General features: G+C 38.5%; 1 protein-coding gene across 1 annotated transcript in view; it reads left to right on the forward strand.

Moving 5' to 3' along the window:
- RYR2 (ryanodine receptor 2) overlaps window positions 1-21,186 on the forward strand; it is a gene marked incomplete at its 3' end in the record, with an annotated part of 448,211 nt that overhangs the window by 327,412 nt on the left and 99,613 nt on the right. The window contains exons 36-39 of the mRNA XM_008059232.1: window positions 3,841-4,067; window positions 9,639-10,443; window positions 12,229-12,429; window positions 19,858-19,963. Of these exons, the coding sequence (XP_008057423.1) occupies window positions 3,841-4,067; window positions 9,639-10,443; window positions 12,229-12,429; window positions 19,858-19,963 (1,339 nt within the window). The remainder of the gene's footprint in view (window positions 1-3,840; window positions 4,068-9,638; window positions 10,444-12,228; window positions 12,430-19,857; window positions 19,964-21,186) is intronic.

The following is a 21,186-nucleotide window of genomic DNA, read 5'->3' on the forward strand; positions in this document are numbered from 1 at the left end:
TCCAGTCTGGGCGACAGAGTGAGACTCCAACTCAAAAAAAAAAAAAAAAAATTATTCTTTCAATAAAAGGTAGCCATGTTTGAAAAGCTCAGGTCACTACCGTAACAATTAATTAGAAAGAGTTTCTCTTTGGTCATCTAATGTATGTTATTCAATAAAGCTAGCCCTATACAGACCCAACAATGCCAAATTACCTGCAGTGCAGTAATACTCAAGGTAAGCCAGTAGTGAATGGACTTAAAAACCTAAAACCATGTCACCTAGAATAGTGCCATGTATAAAGTTCTCTGGGATATAAATGAAAGAACATCTACGTTGAGTGGGTTGGATCAGGCAAAGCTAAAATAAGATTACTAACTGTAAAAAATAAGAGCTCTTGGGGCACATTTATTAGGAGAGGGCATTATAGGAAAAGGATGCGAAGAAGCAAAAATATGTAAGAGTAGAGGTCCTGAAGATAAAGTCATTCAGTTTGACTGTAACCAAGGATTTCTTCCAGAATGTGTCTAGACATTAAGGTGGATAAAAGGTAGACGAAGTCCAAGTTAAGGTCTTGTGTGCCATGCTAAGTAGTAGTAGCTGTCACACAAACAGAGGTAATCCATTGGAAACTTGAAGAAGGGAATTGAGAATAATGAAACTTGTTTTGGAAACATATGTTGTTACTTAAGTGGAAGTAAAGAAGATCAAGAATAGACAATAGCACTGAAGGATTGAAGAGTCATGAAAGCCATAGTAGAGAGATAAATGAGAAAATGTTTAATATAAGACGTTAATAGGATTTTGACAATGAATTGGATAAATAGAAATTGTCGAATTGGATTCGGGATCTCAGAGAGGTGAAGAACCAATTAATTTACATTTTAAAAATGTGGGCCCCTTGGGAATACTAAAGCAAAAATAGAAAAGCTTGTTGAAATTCAGGAAAATGTATTGAATTTAATTTTGCAGTTGGAAAGTTGAGGGTGAACCTAGTAGATACTTTTTCCAGGCCGGCTTGATGACCTTGGCTATGCCTCTTGGACTGTGTGAGCTTCGTTTCTGTCTCTGTAAAAATGGGATTCACCATATCTGGTTTATGAAATTAAAATAATATCATTAAAAAATCTTGAACAATACCTTAAACATGGTATCTGCTCAATACATTTATGAATAACACACCATACATAAGCATAAATGCGTACATATGTAAACACATATGTACATATATATGCACAATTTTGCTCAAAAAAGAGGTATACTGGAGAATAAGGAATCAATTACAATTCATCTTTGAGAATGAATGAACTATATGAGCATGGATGTAGAGCAGGGGTCCTCAAACTACGGCCCGCGGGCCACATGCGGCCCGCCGAGGACATTTATCCGGCCCGCCGGGTGTTTTTGCCGCCTTAACTTGTTACGACTAGCAGTGACAAATATGGAAGCGGACATTGACCATCTCATTAGCCAACAGCAGGCCCATAGTTCCCACTGAAATACTGGTAAGTTTGTTGATTTAACTTTACTTGTTCTTCATTTTAAATATTGTATTTGTTCCCGTTTTGTTTTTTCACTTCAAAATAAGATATGTGCAGTGTGCATAGGAATTTGTTCATAGTTTTTTTTAAAACTATAGTCCGCCCCTCCAACGGTATGAGGGACAGTGAACTGGCCCCCTGTTTTAAAAGTTTGAGGACCCCTGATGTAGAGTGAGAAAAGAAGATGACTGAGGAGATAATCTGGTTGTATCAACTAAGGAAGGGAAATTTTTGTGGAAAGTTGAGGACAAAACTGTCAGGAATGTAGGAGAACTGAGAGAGATATCTTACTGGAAGCCAAGTGAGGAGGAAATTTTCCAAATAGGAATGGGCAACATTAGACAGTAGATGCCACAGGTAGCCTAGTGCCGCTTGGACTAAGGAAATCCCTAGCTGTTGTTAATTAGGAGGGCTTTGATGATCAGAAGAATTTTAGCAAAATGGTGAGAGAAGCCATGTTACAGTGAATTCAAGATTGGAAGTGAGAGAAAGGGGGCGATGCATTTACATGGATTTTTTTTTTCTTTTTATGAAATTTGACAAAAAGTGGTAGTTTCCCAGAACCCTGACTGGTCTATTCAGCTGTTGAATGACATTTCCATTTGGATGGTAATAGATATCACAAGTTGAATGTGTCTACACTGGACTGCTGACCGTCACCACCCCTCCTCCTCACCTGTTTGACCTGCTGTCTTCCCCATTTCAGGTCCTAGCGAGCCTAGTGGCTCAGGCCGAAAACTCTGACATTCCACATCCCAGGTCCATCCCCAGGAAATCTTCCACTTTCTGAATTCTGTCACCATTGCTACTCCCAGTCACCACACTGATCTCCAGTCACTATTGTTTCTCTCCTGAATGAGTCCGGTTTAGTCTCCTAATAGGTTTCCCTTAGTTCATCCTTGTCCATCTATCTAGCATACAACAATTGAGTGATTATCACTGCTTTAAACCATTAGTCACGTCGGATCATTCCACTGCTCAAAACTCCGTAAACCCTCTTTTCCTGAGAATAAAAATCAGAAGTCTTACAATGACCCTGAGTCCCTAAAATGGTCTATGTCCCATGAGCTCTCTGACTTCACCTCTTCCTGTTTTCCCCTCTTTTCATTTCATTCCAGCCACACTGGCATTTTATCCTCCACAAACTTGCCAGGCAGACTTCTTCTGCAGCTTCTTTGAACTGTCTTCTCTGCGTCGAAGTTTCTTCTCCCAAACATCCATAGGGCTCTTTTTCACTACATCTTTAAAGGTCATCTTGTTAATGACACCCATTCTGACCAGCTTGTTTAAAATGGCTGCCCTGTTTTTGGTTTTTACTCTCTTCTGGTTTTCTACTCTCTTCTGACCCCTACTCTGTGACATCTCTTCGAATATACCATTTGGTTTACCTACTGATTTTGTTTATTTTATGTCTTCAATGAGAAAACTGGAAGCTATATGAAGGCAGGAGTTAGCTTAGTTTGTTTTATTTATCGGCATATTCTCAGTGCCTAAAACAGTGCTTGACTTTTTTTTATCTGTTGGTAGAAGGAAAAGCAGTTTGAGGAAGAGGCAGTCTTAGAAAAAACAGCTGAGAGAGCTCTAGTGCAGAAGGAGAGACTGAAGGTCATGTAGAAATGTGAGGCAATTGTTTTCATATCCCAGAAGAGGCAGGCAGGGGTGGTATCAAGATCATGAATGCACAAGCTTTGGGCGAAGTAGAGACCTTTCTTTCCCTGAGACCAGACAGAAAGAATGAAGGATGTCTGAAGATGATATTTGCGGTGGAGGAGAAATAGATTACATTAGTTGATGTCTAACAAATTCAATTTTCTTGGTTGGAAATCCAGTTTATCTGTCAAAATATGTCTGGAATAGCTAGGGAGGGGGTGGTGTAAGGTTGAGGTAGATGACAGAGGACAGGCAATGAGAGAGCCAAGAGGATCTGACCTATCTCTTGTTCAGGAAATTTGGCACTGAAAGTCCCTTAAAGACATTCCAGGTTTCCCTGAAGGACCCAGCCTGGTTTAAAAAAAAAAAATTATATATATGGATAATATGTGGCTATGCTTGGTTGCACTTGCGTTATTGATGTGGCAAAGAGCCATCCTAAAACCTGTCTGCCTGCCCCAAAGTTGTATTTTCTCTCATAATATTATTTCTGGTTTGTCCTCTCAGGAGCTTTTCAACCTAATTTCAATGATTTCTTGTATTGACTTTGCTTGACTCATAGCCTATCTTAACATCCACTGTCTCTTTTTTGTGCAGAATGCTAGTCATTACTTTATGAACCACAACGGATATTCTAAATGCATTCTTTTTCTGCTTCTCTGTCCCCTAGAATGTGATGCCTCTCTCGGCGGGATTATTCAAGAGTGAGCACAAAAACCCTGTGCCACAGTGTCCCCCGCGCCTCCACGTGCAGTTCCTGTCACATGTCCTATGGAGCAGAATGCCCAACCAGTTTTTGAAGGTCGATGTCTCTCGAATAAGTGAACGCCAAGGCTGGCTGGTGCAGTGTTTGGATCCTCTGCAGTTCATGTCTCTTCATATCCCTGAGGAAAACAGGTCAGCCATGTGCACCCTGAACTGTCTATTTGGAATGGAATTAGACTATCAGATTCTGATGCTTGCAATTAGACTGCTGCCCATGGCTTCTGGGGTGGTGCTAGAGAAACAAAGTGAGATCTCTGAGAAGATCTCATTTCTTTTGGCAATGGAGTCATTATTCTGCATATTCCAAGTTTAAATCTACTTCTCAACCCACTTTGTTACTGAAAAAGTGATAATACAGCAGTTGAAGATGCCACATGATAGTGTGTGGTTTCTTCTCATTTTTGTTTTACTTAGAATGATAACAGCAGATAAAAATTCTGATTTGCAACTGCAGTCTGACTTACGACTTAGCAGAGCACGAAAATTGTGAGGTACTATGGAAGAATCACTTAGTTCAACCCTTCCTTTTATAGATGTGAAAAATCAAGACTAAGAGAAATGAATGAAAGAATATATTAAAAGATTGCAAATGCCTTGGAAACAAGCTTATATGCATTCTACACAGTAATAGTAATAACAAAGTATAGTAAATACTCAAAGGTATCTTTGTTTATGATTTTCACTTTTTCCATGTGATAAGCAATTAAATTGCAGGGATTTGTTTTAAGCAGTCTTATAAATAAGGAACTAGGTTTCTACATTTTGGACCAAAATTTTCCTCCCAAAATACCATAAAAATGTTCAGTCATAAACTGAGGGAAAATATGTGAAAGCAATGCAAAGATAAACATATTTATATGTTTCTTTTAAGTCTTTAATCTTAAAATGATTGTAGGAGTTATGTCCATTTTTATGCCTTCAGATATGGTTGGCATTTTTATTTGATTTTAGTACCTTTAACATTTAACCTATGCTTTGGAAAAGAGTTTGTCATTCCTCAGAAAGTTAAATTATAGCATTGCCATGTGGTTTAGCAATTGTGTTCCTCAGATATATCTAAAAGAAATGAAGACATGTCCACACGAAAACGTGTATAAAAATGTTCATAGAGGCATTATTCACAATGGTCAAAGACCGGGAACATCCCAGATGTTCACCAATTGATTAATCAATAAATAAAATGTGATATATCTATACAATATTATTTGGCAATAAAAAGGAATGAAGTACTGATACACGCTACAAAATGGAAGAACCTTCAAAACATTATAGTAAGTGAAAGAAGCCAGTCACAGAAGATCACATTTTTCAAGATTCCATTTACATGAAAAGTTCATAATAGACAAATCTTAGACAGAAATTAGATTAGTAGTTACCTTGGTCTGGGGGTAGAACCGAAGCGTGACTGCAGATAGGTACTAAGTTTCTTTTCAGAGTGCTGAGAGTGTTCTAAACTTCGTTTACAGTTATGGTTGCACAACTTTGTTAATATACAAAGACAATCAAATTATATATTTTAATAGATAAATCGTATGGTATGTAAATTACATCTCGATGCAAATTTTTTTAAAAAGGAAATTCAAAAAAATTAATCTGGCCAAGTAAATTATTTTCATGCATTAAATATTTTTGCATGAAATAATTGGCAAGATGTCTTTAAATATTTAATCTTGAAATAATTAGGTTTGATTTTAATTTCATACTTATTTTTTGTGAGAAAAATTTTATTGAAATTTTACATCTGATGATTTTTTAAAAATACTGAATAATCAAAAGAAACATAACATTTGGGAAGGAATTTTTATTTATGAGCGAAAGTGTTCTCTCTCTACTAAGAGAATTTTAACATTATAATTTAACATTTGGCATGTTGGCTGTGCGCAGTGGCTCAAGCCCATAATCTGAACACTTTGAGAAACCAAGGCGAGAGGATTGCTTGAGCCCAGGAGTTGAAGAGCAGCCTAGGCAACATGTGAGGGGAAACACAAAATAAACTGGACTTTATTTATTTAAAAATTGTGTCTTTGTTCTTACATGTTTATACTTCAGTCACCTTCAAAGTACTCTTCATTTAATGCAATACACTTCATGAGATGTTTTTCCACTGCTCAAAATAGTTTTTGAACTCATCAGTTTGGATGCCTTTTAGTGATTCTGCCATTTTTTGTTTCACTTCTTCCATGTCGGCAAAATATTTCCCTTTGAGGACTTTTTTCACTGGGGGAAAAAATAAGTTCCTTGGGAGCAGGATCTGGTGAACAGTGTGGGTGGGGAAGGGGGTTCATGCTATTTTGGTCAAAAACTGCTAAATGACTCAGCATGGTATGGATAGATGCATTTCCTGGTAGAAGAACCAGTCACTTGTTTGCCATAACTTGGGGTGTTTACTTTGTATGTTGTGATGCAAGCGTCTCAAAATTTGCAGATAAAAATTTTGATTGATATCAACCAAACTCCATGAGTTCTACAAGGGGCCTGTCCTCCAAAAGATATTCCTGTTTTTTTTGGTAGGGAGCTCCCCCTCTTGGTGAGACCTCATCTCTACTAAAAAAAAAAATGTTTCTTCCTCCACTTCCTGAGTAGCTGGGCATGGTAATGCCTGCCATGGTCCCAGCTACTCAGAAGGTGGAGGCTGAAACATCACCTGGGCCCAGGAAGTCGAGGCTGTGGTAAACTGTGATTATGCCACTGTACAGCAGTTTGGGCAACAGGGTGAGACCCAGATTTTAAAAAAAATTAAAAATTGGCATGCCGTAATCAGAAACCCAACGTAAGTATCCATCTTGATAATATAAATTATAAAATTTATGTTAATTGCCTACGATACATTTATATGTAACTGAGTGGATAATTTAAACTCTCACTAAAGTTCATAAAAGGCTTGAGGCAGTTTTCCAAAATATATGAACATGAGTGTATAAAAGAGTATAGTTGAAATCAAATTGTAGAAAAGATTAAGTTAGAAAAATAATAAAACTGGGGCTAAGGCTGATACATAGTCAAGTTAGGGCCCACATTGGTTTCATGCTTTCTAGTAGCCAAAGAAAAATATGATGAGTTTCAAAATCCAGATTCCAAAAGGGAAGTATTAACTATTGGCCGAGAAGAACCTGATGCCCAATGACGTGTCAAGTCATTAATATTTTTTTTTTTTTGAGTTGGAGTCTCACTCTGTTGCCCAGGCTAGAGTGTGGCACACTCACAGCCACCCCAGCGTCAACCTGCTGGGCACTGGTGCTCCTTCTGCCTCAGCCTTCCAAGTAGCCATCATTACTATTTTAAAGTTTGCAATGGTAGTATATGATATCAGTACATACTTTGCACCTATCACAGTTTATAATTTAATTTACTCTATTTTGGAATTGGGGATAGTTTCCCTCCTCAACTGGATAGTAAGCTCTCTGAGAGTTTCTTTGTGGTTATAGCAGATGTTATGTCTACTTACAGTTTATTGACCAAAACATGCCAAGTGCTCAAGTCCAAAATAAGTAGGACAGGTAAGATTACTCCATCTGCAGGAAAGAAGGAAGGTGGTTGAGGACAATAATGCAATCTATAGCAATGCTAGAAAGGTACCAGCTGATACCTTTGGTATTGCCCTTGAATAAAATAATGAGTTGTTTCTTTTGCTATCTTTGAGTTCAAGCCATAGTTCATTATAACATGAGTAATTCTACGAAGGGTTGGTGTGAGAAGACAAACTAATTTAGTGTAAGCGAATACCTTGATTTCCCTTGACCTGAGTGTAAAAGTTGTAAGAGAGAAACATATAGATGGCATCACCTCCCTTGGACTTCTTTCCTCATTCATGATTTAGTTCCCACTGTATTTCTGTCACTGACTATAAAATGGCAAAAAAAAACAGACATGACCTTCCCTTCAAGGGTTTCATGCTGTAGTAGCATGAAACCCTTGAAGGGTTTTATTTTAAAGAAAAGAACATGGTGTCATGATGTGAGGGGAATGAATGGTTTGGACAGTGCAGTAACAATGCAGACCATTGTGTTCTTATGTGTTACTTCTAGCAACGAACATCTTTAGAGAAATTTGACAGTAGACTAGCTTGTTTGAGTACGGACATTCTGTGTTGCTACGATGAACAGATCTATGTATATACTGACCATCAGCCAGGCTGATGGGTAGGATTATAATTTTCTTGGGAAATGAAGAACTCAGCTAAGACAAGGGAGTCATTGCCCACTACACTATATGGGTTAATGGGGGAAACTTGCGTGATTATTCCTTTCCAAGAACTGAGTATTAGCGTCTGAGCCCAGCAGTTGTGTGGGTTCCTGGAAGCTTCATGCCACCTGAGAGTAATTATTTGCTTTTCGTTTGTAATACATGAAGCTTCTGATTCTAAGAGTTGAGAGGTAAGACTAGAACTGCTCTGCATCATCAAGGCACGGTGGTTTTTAATAGAATGCCTGTGACTTGGAAAGCAATTATAGGGTAGATGGGCATGGATAGGATGGTGGCATACCTAAGTTCGATGACAAAGCTCAGCACCTACTGTGTGCTAGGTACTCTTTTAGGCACTGTTTTCATCCTTGCTGTCATGAATGGAAGTACTAAGTCTCACTAAGGGCACCTTTCTAGATGGATGAATGAGCTTGGATTATAACTATATCAACGTTCTTTTAATGCTGCAGTGTCACCTGTGAACAATCTGTATAATTTAGAAAACATCAGTGCACCCAAGAGAACTATGTGCTTTAAAGGGAATGTCTTGACTTTAGGCATAGTCTGGCCGTATGTTTTAGGTTTTGTGCATGGAAAGAGTGTGATATGTGGTAGAAGCAAAATGACCTGAGTTAAGAGCCCAGTGTAAACTCTGACTCTACTAGAAATTTCTGGTGCTCTTTATTTCGCTAAGTAGAAAATATCATTAACAGTGTTTGTTTCATGAGTTGTGAATACCTGGGTACAAGCTAGGGCAGCTCTGGCAGGAGATGTTTGGGTCTGTGAGGAATGCACAAGAGGGAGAATTGTGTCAGAGGAATCAGTGCTCTGTTCACCTACTTCTGACGAGTTGAGCTATTAATAGTACCGTAATCCTAGGGCAGAAACAAGGGCAGCCTAGCCTAAGCAAAGGTTTCTGGCTTCTTGAACCAGATTAGGCAGTTGAAAAAGGAGATTAGACATTTTCCAAAGAGTTCTCAAATTCTGAAAGGAGGGAAATCCCAGGTATCAAAAAGAGGTGCCCAGAGCCTTGGTACAGTAGAGGACCAAGGAGATCCTAAGTGAATGTCAAATTCTCTGTAGAAGAAAACTTGGCAAACATCTACAAGTGATGTTTAAAAAAACTATGCAACCATTAAACACATCAAAGAACATTAAAAGAAAAAGATGCAGGTTGGGCATACCAAATCCCAAAATCCCAAATCTGAAATGCTCTAAAATCAGAAACCTTTTGAGTGCTGACATGACCTTCAAAGTGAGTCCTGCCCATTGAAGCATTTTGTATTTATTTTCTGATTTGACATGCTCGACCAATAAATATAATGCAAATATCCCAAAATCTGAAAAAATCTAAAATCCAAAACTCTTGTGGTCCCAAGCATTTCGGATGAGGGATGTTCAACCTGCAGTGTCAGGTCCCCTAACTGAAATTTACAATGTATACAAATTTCTCCTCTGGTTCAGAGTTTTAAAAATTATCCATTTCCAGTGTTGTTCCTCCTGTCCTTCTCCCTTCTACAGATCTGTTGACATCTTAGAGTTGACAGAGCAGGAGGAATTGCTGAAATTTCACTATCACACTCTCCGCCTCTACTCGGCCGTCTGTGCTCTTGGGAACCACCGGGTAGCCCATGCCCTGTGCAGCCATGTGGATGAACCTCAGCTCCTCTATGCCATTGAGAACAAGTACATGCCTGGTTTGCTGCGCACCGGCTACTACGACCTGCTGATTGACATCCACCTGAGTTCCTATGCCACTGCCAGACTCATGATGAACAATGAGTTCATTGTACCCATGACAGAGGAGACAAAGAGCATCACCCTTTTCCCTGATGAGAACAAGAAGCATGGCCTCCCGGGGATTGGCCTCAGCACTTCCCTCAGGCCACGGATGCAGTTTTCCTCCCCCAGTTTTGTGAGCATTAGTAATGAGTGCTACCAGTACAGTCCAGAGTTCCCACTGGACATCCTCAAGGCCAAAACTATACAGATGCTGACAGAAGCTGTGAAAGAAGGCAGTCTTCATGCCCGGGACCCAGTTGGGGGGACCACTGAATTCCTCTTCGTACCTCTCATCAAACTTTTCTATACCCTGCTGATCATGGGCATCTTTCACAATGAGGACTTGAAGCACATCTTGCAGTTGATTGAGCCCAGTGTATTTAAAGAAGCTGCCACTCCGGAGGAGGAGAGTGACCCTCTGGAGAAAGAGCTTAGTGTGGAAGACCCGAAGCTGGAAGGAGCTGTTGAGGAAGAAGCCAAAGGGGGTCAAAGGCCCAAGGAAGGCCTGCTCCAAATGAAACTGCCAGAGCCAGTTAAACTGCAGGTAACCAGAAAAAGTGACTTGAGTGAGTTTCAGATTTGCTAAGTATGAATACATTGAAATTTGCCTTTGTCTCGTTATGTGTGTGTGTGCATGGGTATATTTGCTTGTGGTTCTGTATAGTGGTAGTTCTTCATAAAAATAACCAGCCTTCTATTCTTCTGCTTCCTATTTATTAGCAGTTTCCTTTTATCTCTCTTCCTGCTCCTAAAGATGCATTTCTCCTTCATTATGTTGGAATGCCTGAAATATAAGGCAGCAAATACCCCTTTCTAGCCGCACCTCCACTTTTGCCAACCTGGGAATGCTTGTTCACCAGTAGATGTGCCCATTCTCATGTAGATTTTTCCCCCTTAGTTTGTTTCTAAGGCATTAAAGACATTACCTGCCTTTTGGTCATTAAGACATCTGCAGGATTCTTCCTTAATGCCCCTTCTGTTTATTAGAGTCAAACTGATATTAGCATCATTGACTGTCTTTTTGCTCTTCAATCCTTCATTGACTGAAGTCTTTCTCTGGGCCATGCACTTGGTGCTGGGAGAAGGAAACACATGTGAGCCCTGCCTTCCAGACGCTCACAGTCTCTGGGGAAATACACACTCATTTATGCATTTCTTTTAAAGTATCTTATTGCTAATTGCACTAAATGCACAGAAAAAAATAATGGATTATTAGAAGAAAAAATTTAAACTGGATTCCTGTTAGAAAGGTAAGGAACAGCCCCTTGGAGACTTTTCAGCTGAGGTCAGATTGAAGAGCTGAGCTCAGTAGGTGCAAAGAAGAGGGAGGGAGGCTTGGTGTTCCAGGAGCTGTCCACACCAAACAAATAGCCTGGCAAAGATTCTGAGGCAGGAAAAAGCCAGTGTTGCTACTGAGAGGAAAACATATGTGGTGAAAGAGAGCAGGTCCAGCATCTGGCTAGTCAGGAACTGTCATGCTGGTCCAGACTCTCGGGGTCTGTGCTCAGACCAGGGTAGGCCAAAGGAGATGGAGAAAGAGGCATGGACACTGGGGCTACTTCAGAGCCAACACTGAAATGATTATATCATGGATGGTGACATATAGGATTTTAAAGTCCTCTTACATTCTGCCCTGTATTTATATCACAATTAGTATTGAGCATATGTGCATCTGTTTCAAAACTTGACAGAGCATTCTCTTTCACGCATGTTTTACCAGTACACTGTCTCAGGTAAAAATCCTTTTGACTTTCAGTAAGAGAATAACCAACTAACCATTTGATGAATAAGCAAGCATTCACTGCTTAATTTTCAAACTTAAGTTTGAAGTTTTGGAACTGCTGCAGTAGCTCAGTGATGTCATCGGGGACCCAGATCTTAGTATCTTTCTTCCTTGGTATCCTCAGCCTGTGGTTTTCTCCCTCAGTTGTGTCACCTTGTTTTTCCTCCAGTGATCATGTCATAACCCAGTTATGCTCATTTTGAAAGATGGACATTCTAGTCTGTTATTAATGATGAAAAATCTTTCCTAGAAGACTCTTAGCAAACCTCTCCTTATATATATCATTAACCATAGCACCTGTGGCCTGAAAGAAAGGCCAGGAGAGTAGGTGTTCACTGAAGGGACATATATTTTCCATTTTGACTTAGACAAATTATGTTTTATCTCCTGGGATGGAGCTCTTTGCTGCCTACACAAAATGAGGATTTCGTTTCTAAGGAGGAAGAATAGGCAACCAGGCACATTGACCACTAATTATGATTTGCTATACATTAACTAATAAGAATTCAGATATTAAATTTGGTGACTTTTTAATCCTTTCCTCAGATGTGCCTGCTGCTTCAATACCTCTGTGACTGCCAGGTCCGGCACCGGATAGAAGCCATTGTAGCCTTTTCAGATGACTTTGTCGCTAAGCTCCAAGACAATCAACGCTTCCGATATAATGAAGTCATGCAAGCCTTAAACATGTCAGCGGCACTCACAGCCAGGAAAACAAAGGAATTTAGATCACCACCTCAAGAACAGGTACAAGCAAGAATGAAATGAAAATTCTTCCATTTTATTTTGGTTTTTAGTTCATTCAGGATCTGCACATTGCAAAATTATATCCTAAGTTGCAAGTGTTTTTTATTTCTTCCTATTCTGTTTAAATTAGTCAGATTAATTTAGTTGGTATTCTTAGTTTCACCAAAAACATCCATTTGGTTAGTTTAAACAAAAGAGGTACTTATAAAAAGATATCAAGTATATCACAGAATCCTTGAGAAAATTAGGATGCCAGTCTGAAGTTTTGCAAATAGGCACAAGATTCAACTAAAGATGGGTCTTTATCACCCCTTGATATCTAGGGCTTAATTCTAGAAGCTTTCTATTTGGGTTGCCTATAAAATATCAAATGTTTCTGCCACCTCGCTTGCCGGAAGATTGATCACCCTGTTTGTGGTTCTTCCTCTCATTGTTCGCCTACAAATCTGGATCTTCTTAAGATATAGCAGAACCAAGGTGACAGCCCTGAATCTGAGAATGACCTAGTTTGGGGATGTGAATTTTCTGGAATCTACCTTGTGGTGGGACTCAGAGTGTGGGGAATTACCAAGATATAACGGTGATGGTTAAAATGATGTCGCTCAGAGATGTCTTTTTTGATATAGTTCCCTTACTTATCCTCAGTGTATCCTAGTTAGCTCAGAATGTGTTTAGGGGTTAATTACAGAATTTATTCTCTCACCAGAATGTAATTTATTTGAGGGAAGAGACATGGAATATTTTTTTTATTGCTATAAACAGCATTTATTGAGCAGAGAACAAGTCCAGCCTCTTCCAGATTAACTCGGTCTGTTAAACTACTGTCGGGAGACTTCTGCTTCTGGATAGATGGAGTACATGTGCTTTTCCCTATTCTTCCTTCTAAGTACAACTAAAACCCTGGACATTACATATAAGACAACATAAGAAGACTCTGAAAGAGAGAAGAGAGAGGTTGGCTACGGAACTTGAGACCCAAGGAACGACATGGTGGTGAGTTCCCTGGGTTTTCTTTTTGCCTCATCTATCCCAGATTTGGAGCCAAAGAAGCCAGCAACTGGGAAACACCAACAAGCATAGACAAGAAAAGCCGCAACAAAACCTGCTCTTTCTGGCCAAAGAATCAGGAAAGGGGCTGCTTAGTAAGAACAGAAATTTTTTAGATCATAGCTCCACTACACTAGCCAAAACCCCAGAAATATGTGCCCTACTCTCACTCAGCACAGGTTAGCTGGGAAATCATGACTTATACCCTCACCAGGCTATGTCTCCTCCCAGTGGAGGAGAGCACTGGGCCTTTTGTCCGACTGAATGATAACAGGCGTATCCCTTACAAAGTGTCGATAGAATCCATGGAAAGAAAAGTAACAAGGCACTCGTACGCTTTCCAGAAAGGGTGGTATCACTGCAGGTTTAGTGGGGAACCCACAACTCCTCCCCCTGTCCAGCAGTAACAAGGTCACCTTCTTCCTCCGAGTGTCCAAGGAGGCTGAGTGGGGAAATGAACTTTCCCTCCCACCTGGCCATAGTGAGGTACCTTAAGCCTTCTCCTGATGGATGGTTCCAGAGGAAGCCAGCTAAAACAGAGGTTTAACTAAGATTAGAGCTCGTAATACAAGACTCAAAATATACAGATTTCAATCTGAATTAAAAATCACTTATACCAAGAACCAGGAAACACTAGAATGAAAAAAGATAATCAGCAAACATCAACACTGAGATGACAGCGATATTAAAATTATCTGACAAAGCTTTGAAAGCAACCATCATAACATGCTTCAAAGTGGAGAAAAAAATAGAAAGCCTCATCACAGAAATGAAAGAGATAAAGAAGAACCAAATGGAAATTGTAAATCTGAAAAATGCAGTGACTGAAATTTTAAAATCTCAGTGAATGGACTAAATAGCAGAATGGAGGGGGCAGAGGAAAGAAGCAGTGAACTGAAGAGAGAACAATAAAAACTACCCCAGTTGAAGAAGAGAGAAAAAATAGACTGAAAAAAATAAGCAGAACTTCGAGGACGAGTGTGAATATAAACAAAGACCTCACGTTTGTGACACTGGACTCAGAGGATAGACCAAAGAGGGAAACCTAAAGAAATAATTGCTGAAAACTTCAAATTCAGCAAAAGATATGAAGCTAGAGATTCAAAAAGGTGAGTAAGTCCTGCAAAGGATTAACCCAAAGAAATCTATACCAAGAAGCATCATAGTCAAATTTCTGAAAATTAAAGACAAAGTCTTAAAAGAAATGATACTTTGCCTACAAAGGGAAAAAATCACTGAGGATCAGTAGATTTCTTATCAGAAAGCATGGAGAGGCCAGAAGAAAGTGGTACAAATTTTTCATGTGCTAAAAGAAAAGGACTGTCAACCTAGACTTCCATATGCCATGAAAATATCCTGAAGGGGAGTGTAAGACATTTTTAAATGACAGGAAATTATGAGAGTTTGATTGCTGCAGATCTACCCTAAAAGAATGTTGAAAAAAGTCTTTTAAACAGAAAGAAAATGACAAAAGAAGGAAATTTAGAAAATTGGGAAGGAAGAAAGAACAACGGAAAGTGTTAAAATATGGGTAAATACAATGCACTTTTCTTCTCCTCTGGAGTTTTCTAAATTATATTTGATGGCTGAAGCAAAAATTATAAAACTGTCTGATATGGTTCTGAGTGTATGTATAAGGAATATTTAAGACAATTATATTATAAATAGAAGACAATAAAGAGATGTACAGGGAAATAAAGTTTTTACATTTCACTCAAACTGTTAAAATGTTGATACCGGTAGACTATTTAAATTATGTATATATAAAGTTATATCCAGAGTAACCACCAAGAACACTATGCAAAGAGATAGACTGAGAAATACCATGGATAAGTCAAAATGGGATTCTAAAAATTGTTCAAGTAACCCTCAGTATCAGGCAAAATACATCAAATAGAACAAACAAAATGACAAGTAAAATGTGACAGACTTAATTCAGAGAATATGAATAATTACATGAATGTAAATAATGTAATATACAATTATAAGATAGAAATCGGTAGGGTGAATTTTAAAAACTCAATTCATCTATATGCTGCCTATGAGAAACTTACTTCAAATATAATGATACGCATAGGTTGAAAAGGAAAGGTTGAAGAAAGAAGTAGGAAAAAAATAATCCAAAGAAAGTAGGAGTGACTATATCACACAAAATTGACTTCAGAGCAGACAATTGTCAAGGAGACAGAAACAGTACATAATGGTAAAGGGTCACTTCACAATGAAGACAAATGTATACCCATTGAACAATAGAGCAACAAGATATGTGAAGCCCAAAATAATAGAACTGAAGGGAGAAATAGACAAATCCATAAATTTCATTGGTGATTGCAATACTCCTCTCTCAATAATTGATAGGATAACTAAACACTTAAATCAGCTAGACTACAGGAAAACTCAACACAATCAACAACCAGTAGGATCTACTGACATATAAAATACTCCACCCAACAACAGAATCCACACTCATCAAGTATCTGTGAAACATTTGCAAAGATGGATCAGATTCTGAGACATAAAATAACCTCAACAATTTTTTAAAAAGTGAAATCATGCAGATTTTTTTGACCACATTGAAATTAAATTAGAAATCAGTAACAGAAGATAAGTAGATCTCCAAACTCTTAGACACCAAGCAAAGAGTCTGAAGTTTGAGGAGTCTGACACACTAAATAGTCTGAGGTTTGAGGAGTCTCAAGGGAAATTAAAAAGTCCATTAAACCAAAAGCAATTGAACATTTCACATATATAAATTTGTGCTATAGCTAAAGCAGTACTGACTGGGAAATTTATAATGCTAAATGCTTACATTTAAAAAAAAAAAGGAAAACACTAAAATTAATCATATAAGCTGCCACCTCAAGAATTTAGTATACAAAGAGTAAAATAAACTCAGCAGTCAGAAAGAACTCCCTCACATAAATAAGAGCAGAAATCAATGAAACCAAAACAGGCCAATGTTTTTACAAAACAGTGAATCCAAAGCTGGTTAGCTGGTTATTTTAAAAAGATAAATAAAATAAGGCCGGGCTTGGTGGCTCAGCCTGTAATCCCACGCCTTTGGGAGGCTGAGGTGAGTGGATTGCCTGAGCCCGCGGGTTTGAGACCCGCCTGGGCAGGCGAGACCTCATCTCTACAGTAAAATCAAAAAATTAGCCGGGCGTGTTAGCGCGCGCCTGTAATTCCGGCTACTCGGAAGGCTAAGGCGGAAGGATCGCCAGAGCCCGGCAGGTTGAGCCTGCGGTGGCTGGGAGCGGCCACTGCACTCCAGTCTGGGCGACAGAGTGAGACTCCAACTCAAAAAAATAAATAAATAAATAAAATAAAATAGATAAACTTCTAAAAAGACTGACAAAAAGAGAGATGACAAAATTACTCATATCAGGAATGAAATGAGACATTACTACAGATCCTGGTGACATCAAAGGAATGATATTGGATTTTTGTTCTCACCACACTTACACATGTGCGCGCGCGCGCACACACACACACACACACACAGATAAGTAGGTGAGGTAATGAATATGTTAATTATCTTAATCTTTCCACAATGTATACATATATCAAAGCATCACATGGTACACCATACATAAATACATACAATTAATATTGTCAATTAAATAAATATCCTTTTAAAAAGGATTATATGGGAATACAAACATACATACTATATGATTCTATTTTTATAACATTCTTGAAATTACAAAAACAGAGATGGAAACATTAGAGACAGACAGGAAGGACAGGGTCACACGGATTTTTCAGGTCAACCTGGGCTTTGAGACTATCAGCTCAATGGGTCAGCCAACCAAGCCCCAGAGAGGGTCAACTTGATGGGCTGGCAAGCCTCGCCCTCCTCAGGAGTGCTGGCTCTAATGGGCTGGTAGGCCAAGCCAAGCCCTGAAAATGTTGCAGCTCCCAAAAATGTCTCAACTTCAGAGTCCTGCCTTCTGCTACAGCTCTCCCAGTTCAGCTGGCTCTGTGGACTGGTAAGCCAGCCTCCGGGATGCACAGCTCTTCAGGTCAGGGTTCTTGTCTCGTGCTCAGGAGGAATGAGGGACAGATGGCCGGAAAACTGAGACAGCAGGATTTATTGAGAGGACAGAAAAGCACCCACAGTGGGAGGAGAACCGAGGAGTGTGCTAGTTTGGGGCTGGACCCTGGTGCTTATGTAACCCTAAGACCTAGCCCATTGGCTAGCACTAGCTGGGAGCTGATGGGTCAGCACTAGCTTTGCTGGTTGGTCAGTACTAAGGACCAATCAGCAGGTGGTAGGCCACAAGGCAATGAGCTGATTGGTTGTTTTTCCATTCCAGCAATGAGTACTTAAGCTCTAGCTTGATAGGCTCTTAGGGAGCTTATTTACCAATGGGAGTGTATAAGCTGGAGAGGCCTGCTGGAAGTTCGCTACCTTGTTACAGGGGACCCACCCTGTCTGTCTGCCTAGCTTTTCTCTAGCTATCTCCTCTCTCAAGGGGGTGTAATCATAAAAGGGTAACAGAGGGATTCTCTGAGGCAAAGGAATTGTTCTATATGTTGACTGCTTCGTTGTTGCTATCCTGATTGTGATATTACAACACAATTTTGCAAAATGTTACTATTGAAGGAATTGGGTAAAGGGTATGTGAGGTCTCTTTATGTTGTTTCTTACAATAGCATGTGAATCTACAATTAACTCCAAATTAAAGTTTATCAAAAAAGACATTTAAAAAACTGCAAAAAGATAACAAAATAATTTTCTAAAGGACAATTATGGGAAAGCATCTTTCATTCATAAATTTAATAATTTAATGTTATTACTTTTAAAGCTAAAACAAATAGAAGTTTTATTTAGTTTAATTGGAACTTTAATGTTAACAACAGTGTAGTTATCCTGTATAAAGATTGAACATCCCTAATTGGAAAATCTGAAATCTGAAAAGCTCCAAAATCTGAAACTTTTTTTTTTTTTTTTTTTTTTGATTTGGAGTCTCACTCTCGCCCAGACTGGAGTGCAGTGGCCGCTCCCGGCCACCGCAGCCTCGACCTGCTGGGCTCCGGCGATCCTTCCTTCTCAGCCTTCCGAGTAGGCGGAATTACAGGCATGTGCTACCACGCCCAGCTGATTTTTTGATTTATTGTAGAGATGAGGTCTTGCTGCCCAGGCGGGTCTTGAACCCGCGGGCTCAGACAATCCACTCACCTCAGCCTCCCAAAGGCGCGGGATTACAGGCTGAGCCACCGAGCCCGGCTTCTGAAGCTTTTTGAGCACTAGCATGATGCCACAAGTGGAAAATTCTACACATAAGTACTTAATATAAACTTTATTTTATGCATAAAAATACCTTCAACCTATGTGTGTAAGGCATATAAAACATAAGTGAAATATAAGTCCATAAAACATAAGTGAATTTTGTGTTTATACTTGGGATCCATCCCCAAGGTATTTCATTATGTGTATGCAAATACACTCAGCCCTCCATATTCCTGGGTTCCTCATCCATGGATTCAACCTACTGTAGATTGAAACTAGTTGGAAAAGAAAAAAAAAAATCCACAAAATTCTAAAAAGCAAAACTTGAATTTCCTGTGCACTGAGTACTGTGTTAAATCCATGGGACTAAAGTGACGTGTAGGCATTGTAATAGGTATTATAGGTAATCTAGAGATTATTTAAAGTATACAGGAAGTGCATAGATTGTATGAAATTTCAATGCCATTTTATTTAAGGGACTTGAGTACCCACAGATTTTGGTGTCTATGGTGGAAGGCAGGAGGGTGGCTCCTAGAATCTGTCCCCCACAAACCAAGAGACAACTTTGTTTCCGAATTTAAAAATTTGAAGCACTTCTGGTCCCAAGCATTTTTGATGAGGGATACTCAGCCTGTATTCATTTTGATTTATATTTTGATTTTTCCTTCTTTATTGCAGCTGTATCCTTCTCAAAGGGTTCTTTTAAATACTCTGATAAGTATAGATGTTAGCTAGTTATGAATGAAGATTTAGGTTCAGCAGAATAAAATATTTTTTAACAATAGCATTTAAATCTCTTAGTTAAGGATTCTAAAAGTACACAAGAGTTCAACATATGTGGAATTGAGAAAGAGGAAGCAACATTATAGGACTCTTAAGTTTTGGGTTATTTGATTAATTTTGTGATACTAGTTGGATTAGGAATAGACATAAATCCACCAACTTGTTAAGGTTTGAATCATTTGGTTTATTTTGTGATACAGATTGGATTGAATGATAGGTAGTGATTTTGTCACCTGTTGAACAATAATCTATGAACATTAAAAAACATTGAATATCTTTTATTTTATGATTCTTTCTGTGCCGTTCTTGAATGTACCTTTCTTTTCTCTCTCATTCTTCCTCTTTCTTATTTTTCCACCTTTCAGATTAATATGCTTCTCAATTTTAAGGATAACAAAAGTGAATGTCCATGTCCTGAAGAAATACGTGACCAACTATTGGATTTCCATGAAGATTTGATGACACACTGTGGTAAGGTCTTATTGATTTATAACTCTTATTAAATATGTGTTTTAATCCGCAATTAGTGGTATCAAATTGAATATATAGGTGACTATGTTCACAAATATACACAAAACTGTTGGAAGTTCATGTAAGAATATTTATTATGGTGAAATGCTTAACCAACTGTTCTGTGAGAAAGTGACGAGGGATAGAGAGAGGTAATAAGATTGAGCAGAAGATGACCAGAATTCTTTCTCTCTTCTTCCTCTTTCCCTCAGTGACAGGGAAGAGGAAGGAGCATGGGGACACGTAGCCAGGTTCTTCTGAAAGAAAGGTGCAAAGTGTTAGGTTGGTTTAGACAATGGAAGTTTTAACTACACAAAGTGAATAAGTTCTAGAGGTCTGCCAGACACCGTCATGCCTATGGTTAACAATACTGTATTGTACACTTAAAACTTTCCTAAGAGGATAGATCTCATGTTAATGTTCTTACAATAATGATAAGCAGACAAAGAAACAAAAACCAAAGACGCACAAGGAAACATATAGGTGATGGATTTATGTCTATTCCTAATTGTGGCAGTGGTTTCACGGTGTATGCATAGGTCCAAACTCATCAAATTGTACACATTATATATGGGCAGTTTTGTCTATCAGTTATACCTTAATAAAGCTGTTATTTTTTAAGAAAAAAATTTAATTACATACAGTTGTGTTTAAAGCGGTTACGGGACCAGTTTTTAGCACTGGCCTAAGAAATTCAGACTATATATTTTGAAATTAGTGAATGCCCAGGAAAGGTCTGCATTGTGCTACATGTCAGCAGTCCAAATCTATTAAGGGAAATCTTTGCTCCTTTTTTTCCTCAAAAACCTTAAAAATGGAATTGATTAGATGTTCTGGATGTGTAGCTCTTTATTCTTTTATGCAGTCGTGTGGGTAAGGTCTGGTGAGTCAATGAAAGAAAATGAATTAGCTATTTTATAAGTTATATATATGAAGAATGTATTTAAATATGTATGTATAATATACACACATATATGGCACATGTGGTATTATATTTATTTTATTTTATTTTAGTGAAGATAAAAATACCAGCCTGCATATTAATTAGTTTAGGAGAAGAACCAATAAATGACCGACAGAAAATTATAATGTGTGTGTGTGCGCACGTGTGTATGTATGTATAAGAAGGGGACACATACACATATACTATAAAAAAAGGAATACTCTAAAATGGTAATATTGTT

This window comes from Carlito syrichta, unplaced genomic scaffold, assembly GCF_000164805.1.
Source record: "Carlito syrichta isolate Samal-C Ts95f unplaced genomic scaffold, Tarsius_syrichta-2.0.1 Scaffold303965, whole genome shotgun sequence".
Lineage (NCBI taxonomy): Eukaryota > Metazoa > Chordata > Mammalia > Primates > Tarsiidae > Carlito > Carlito syrichta.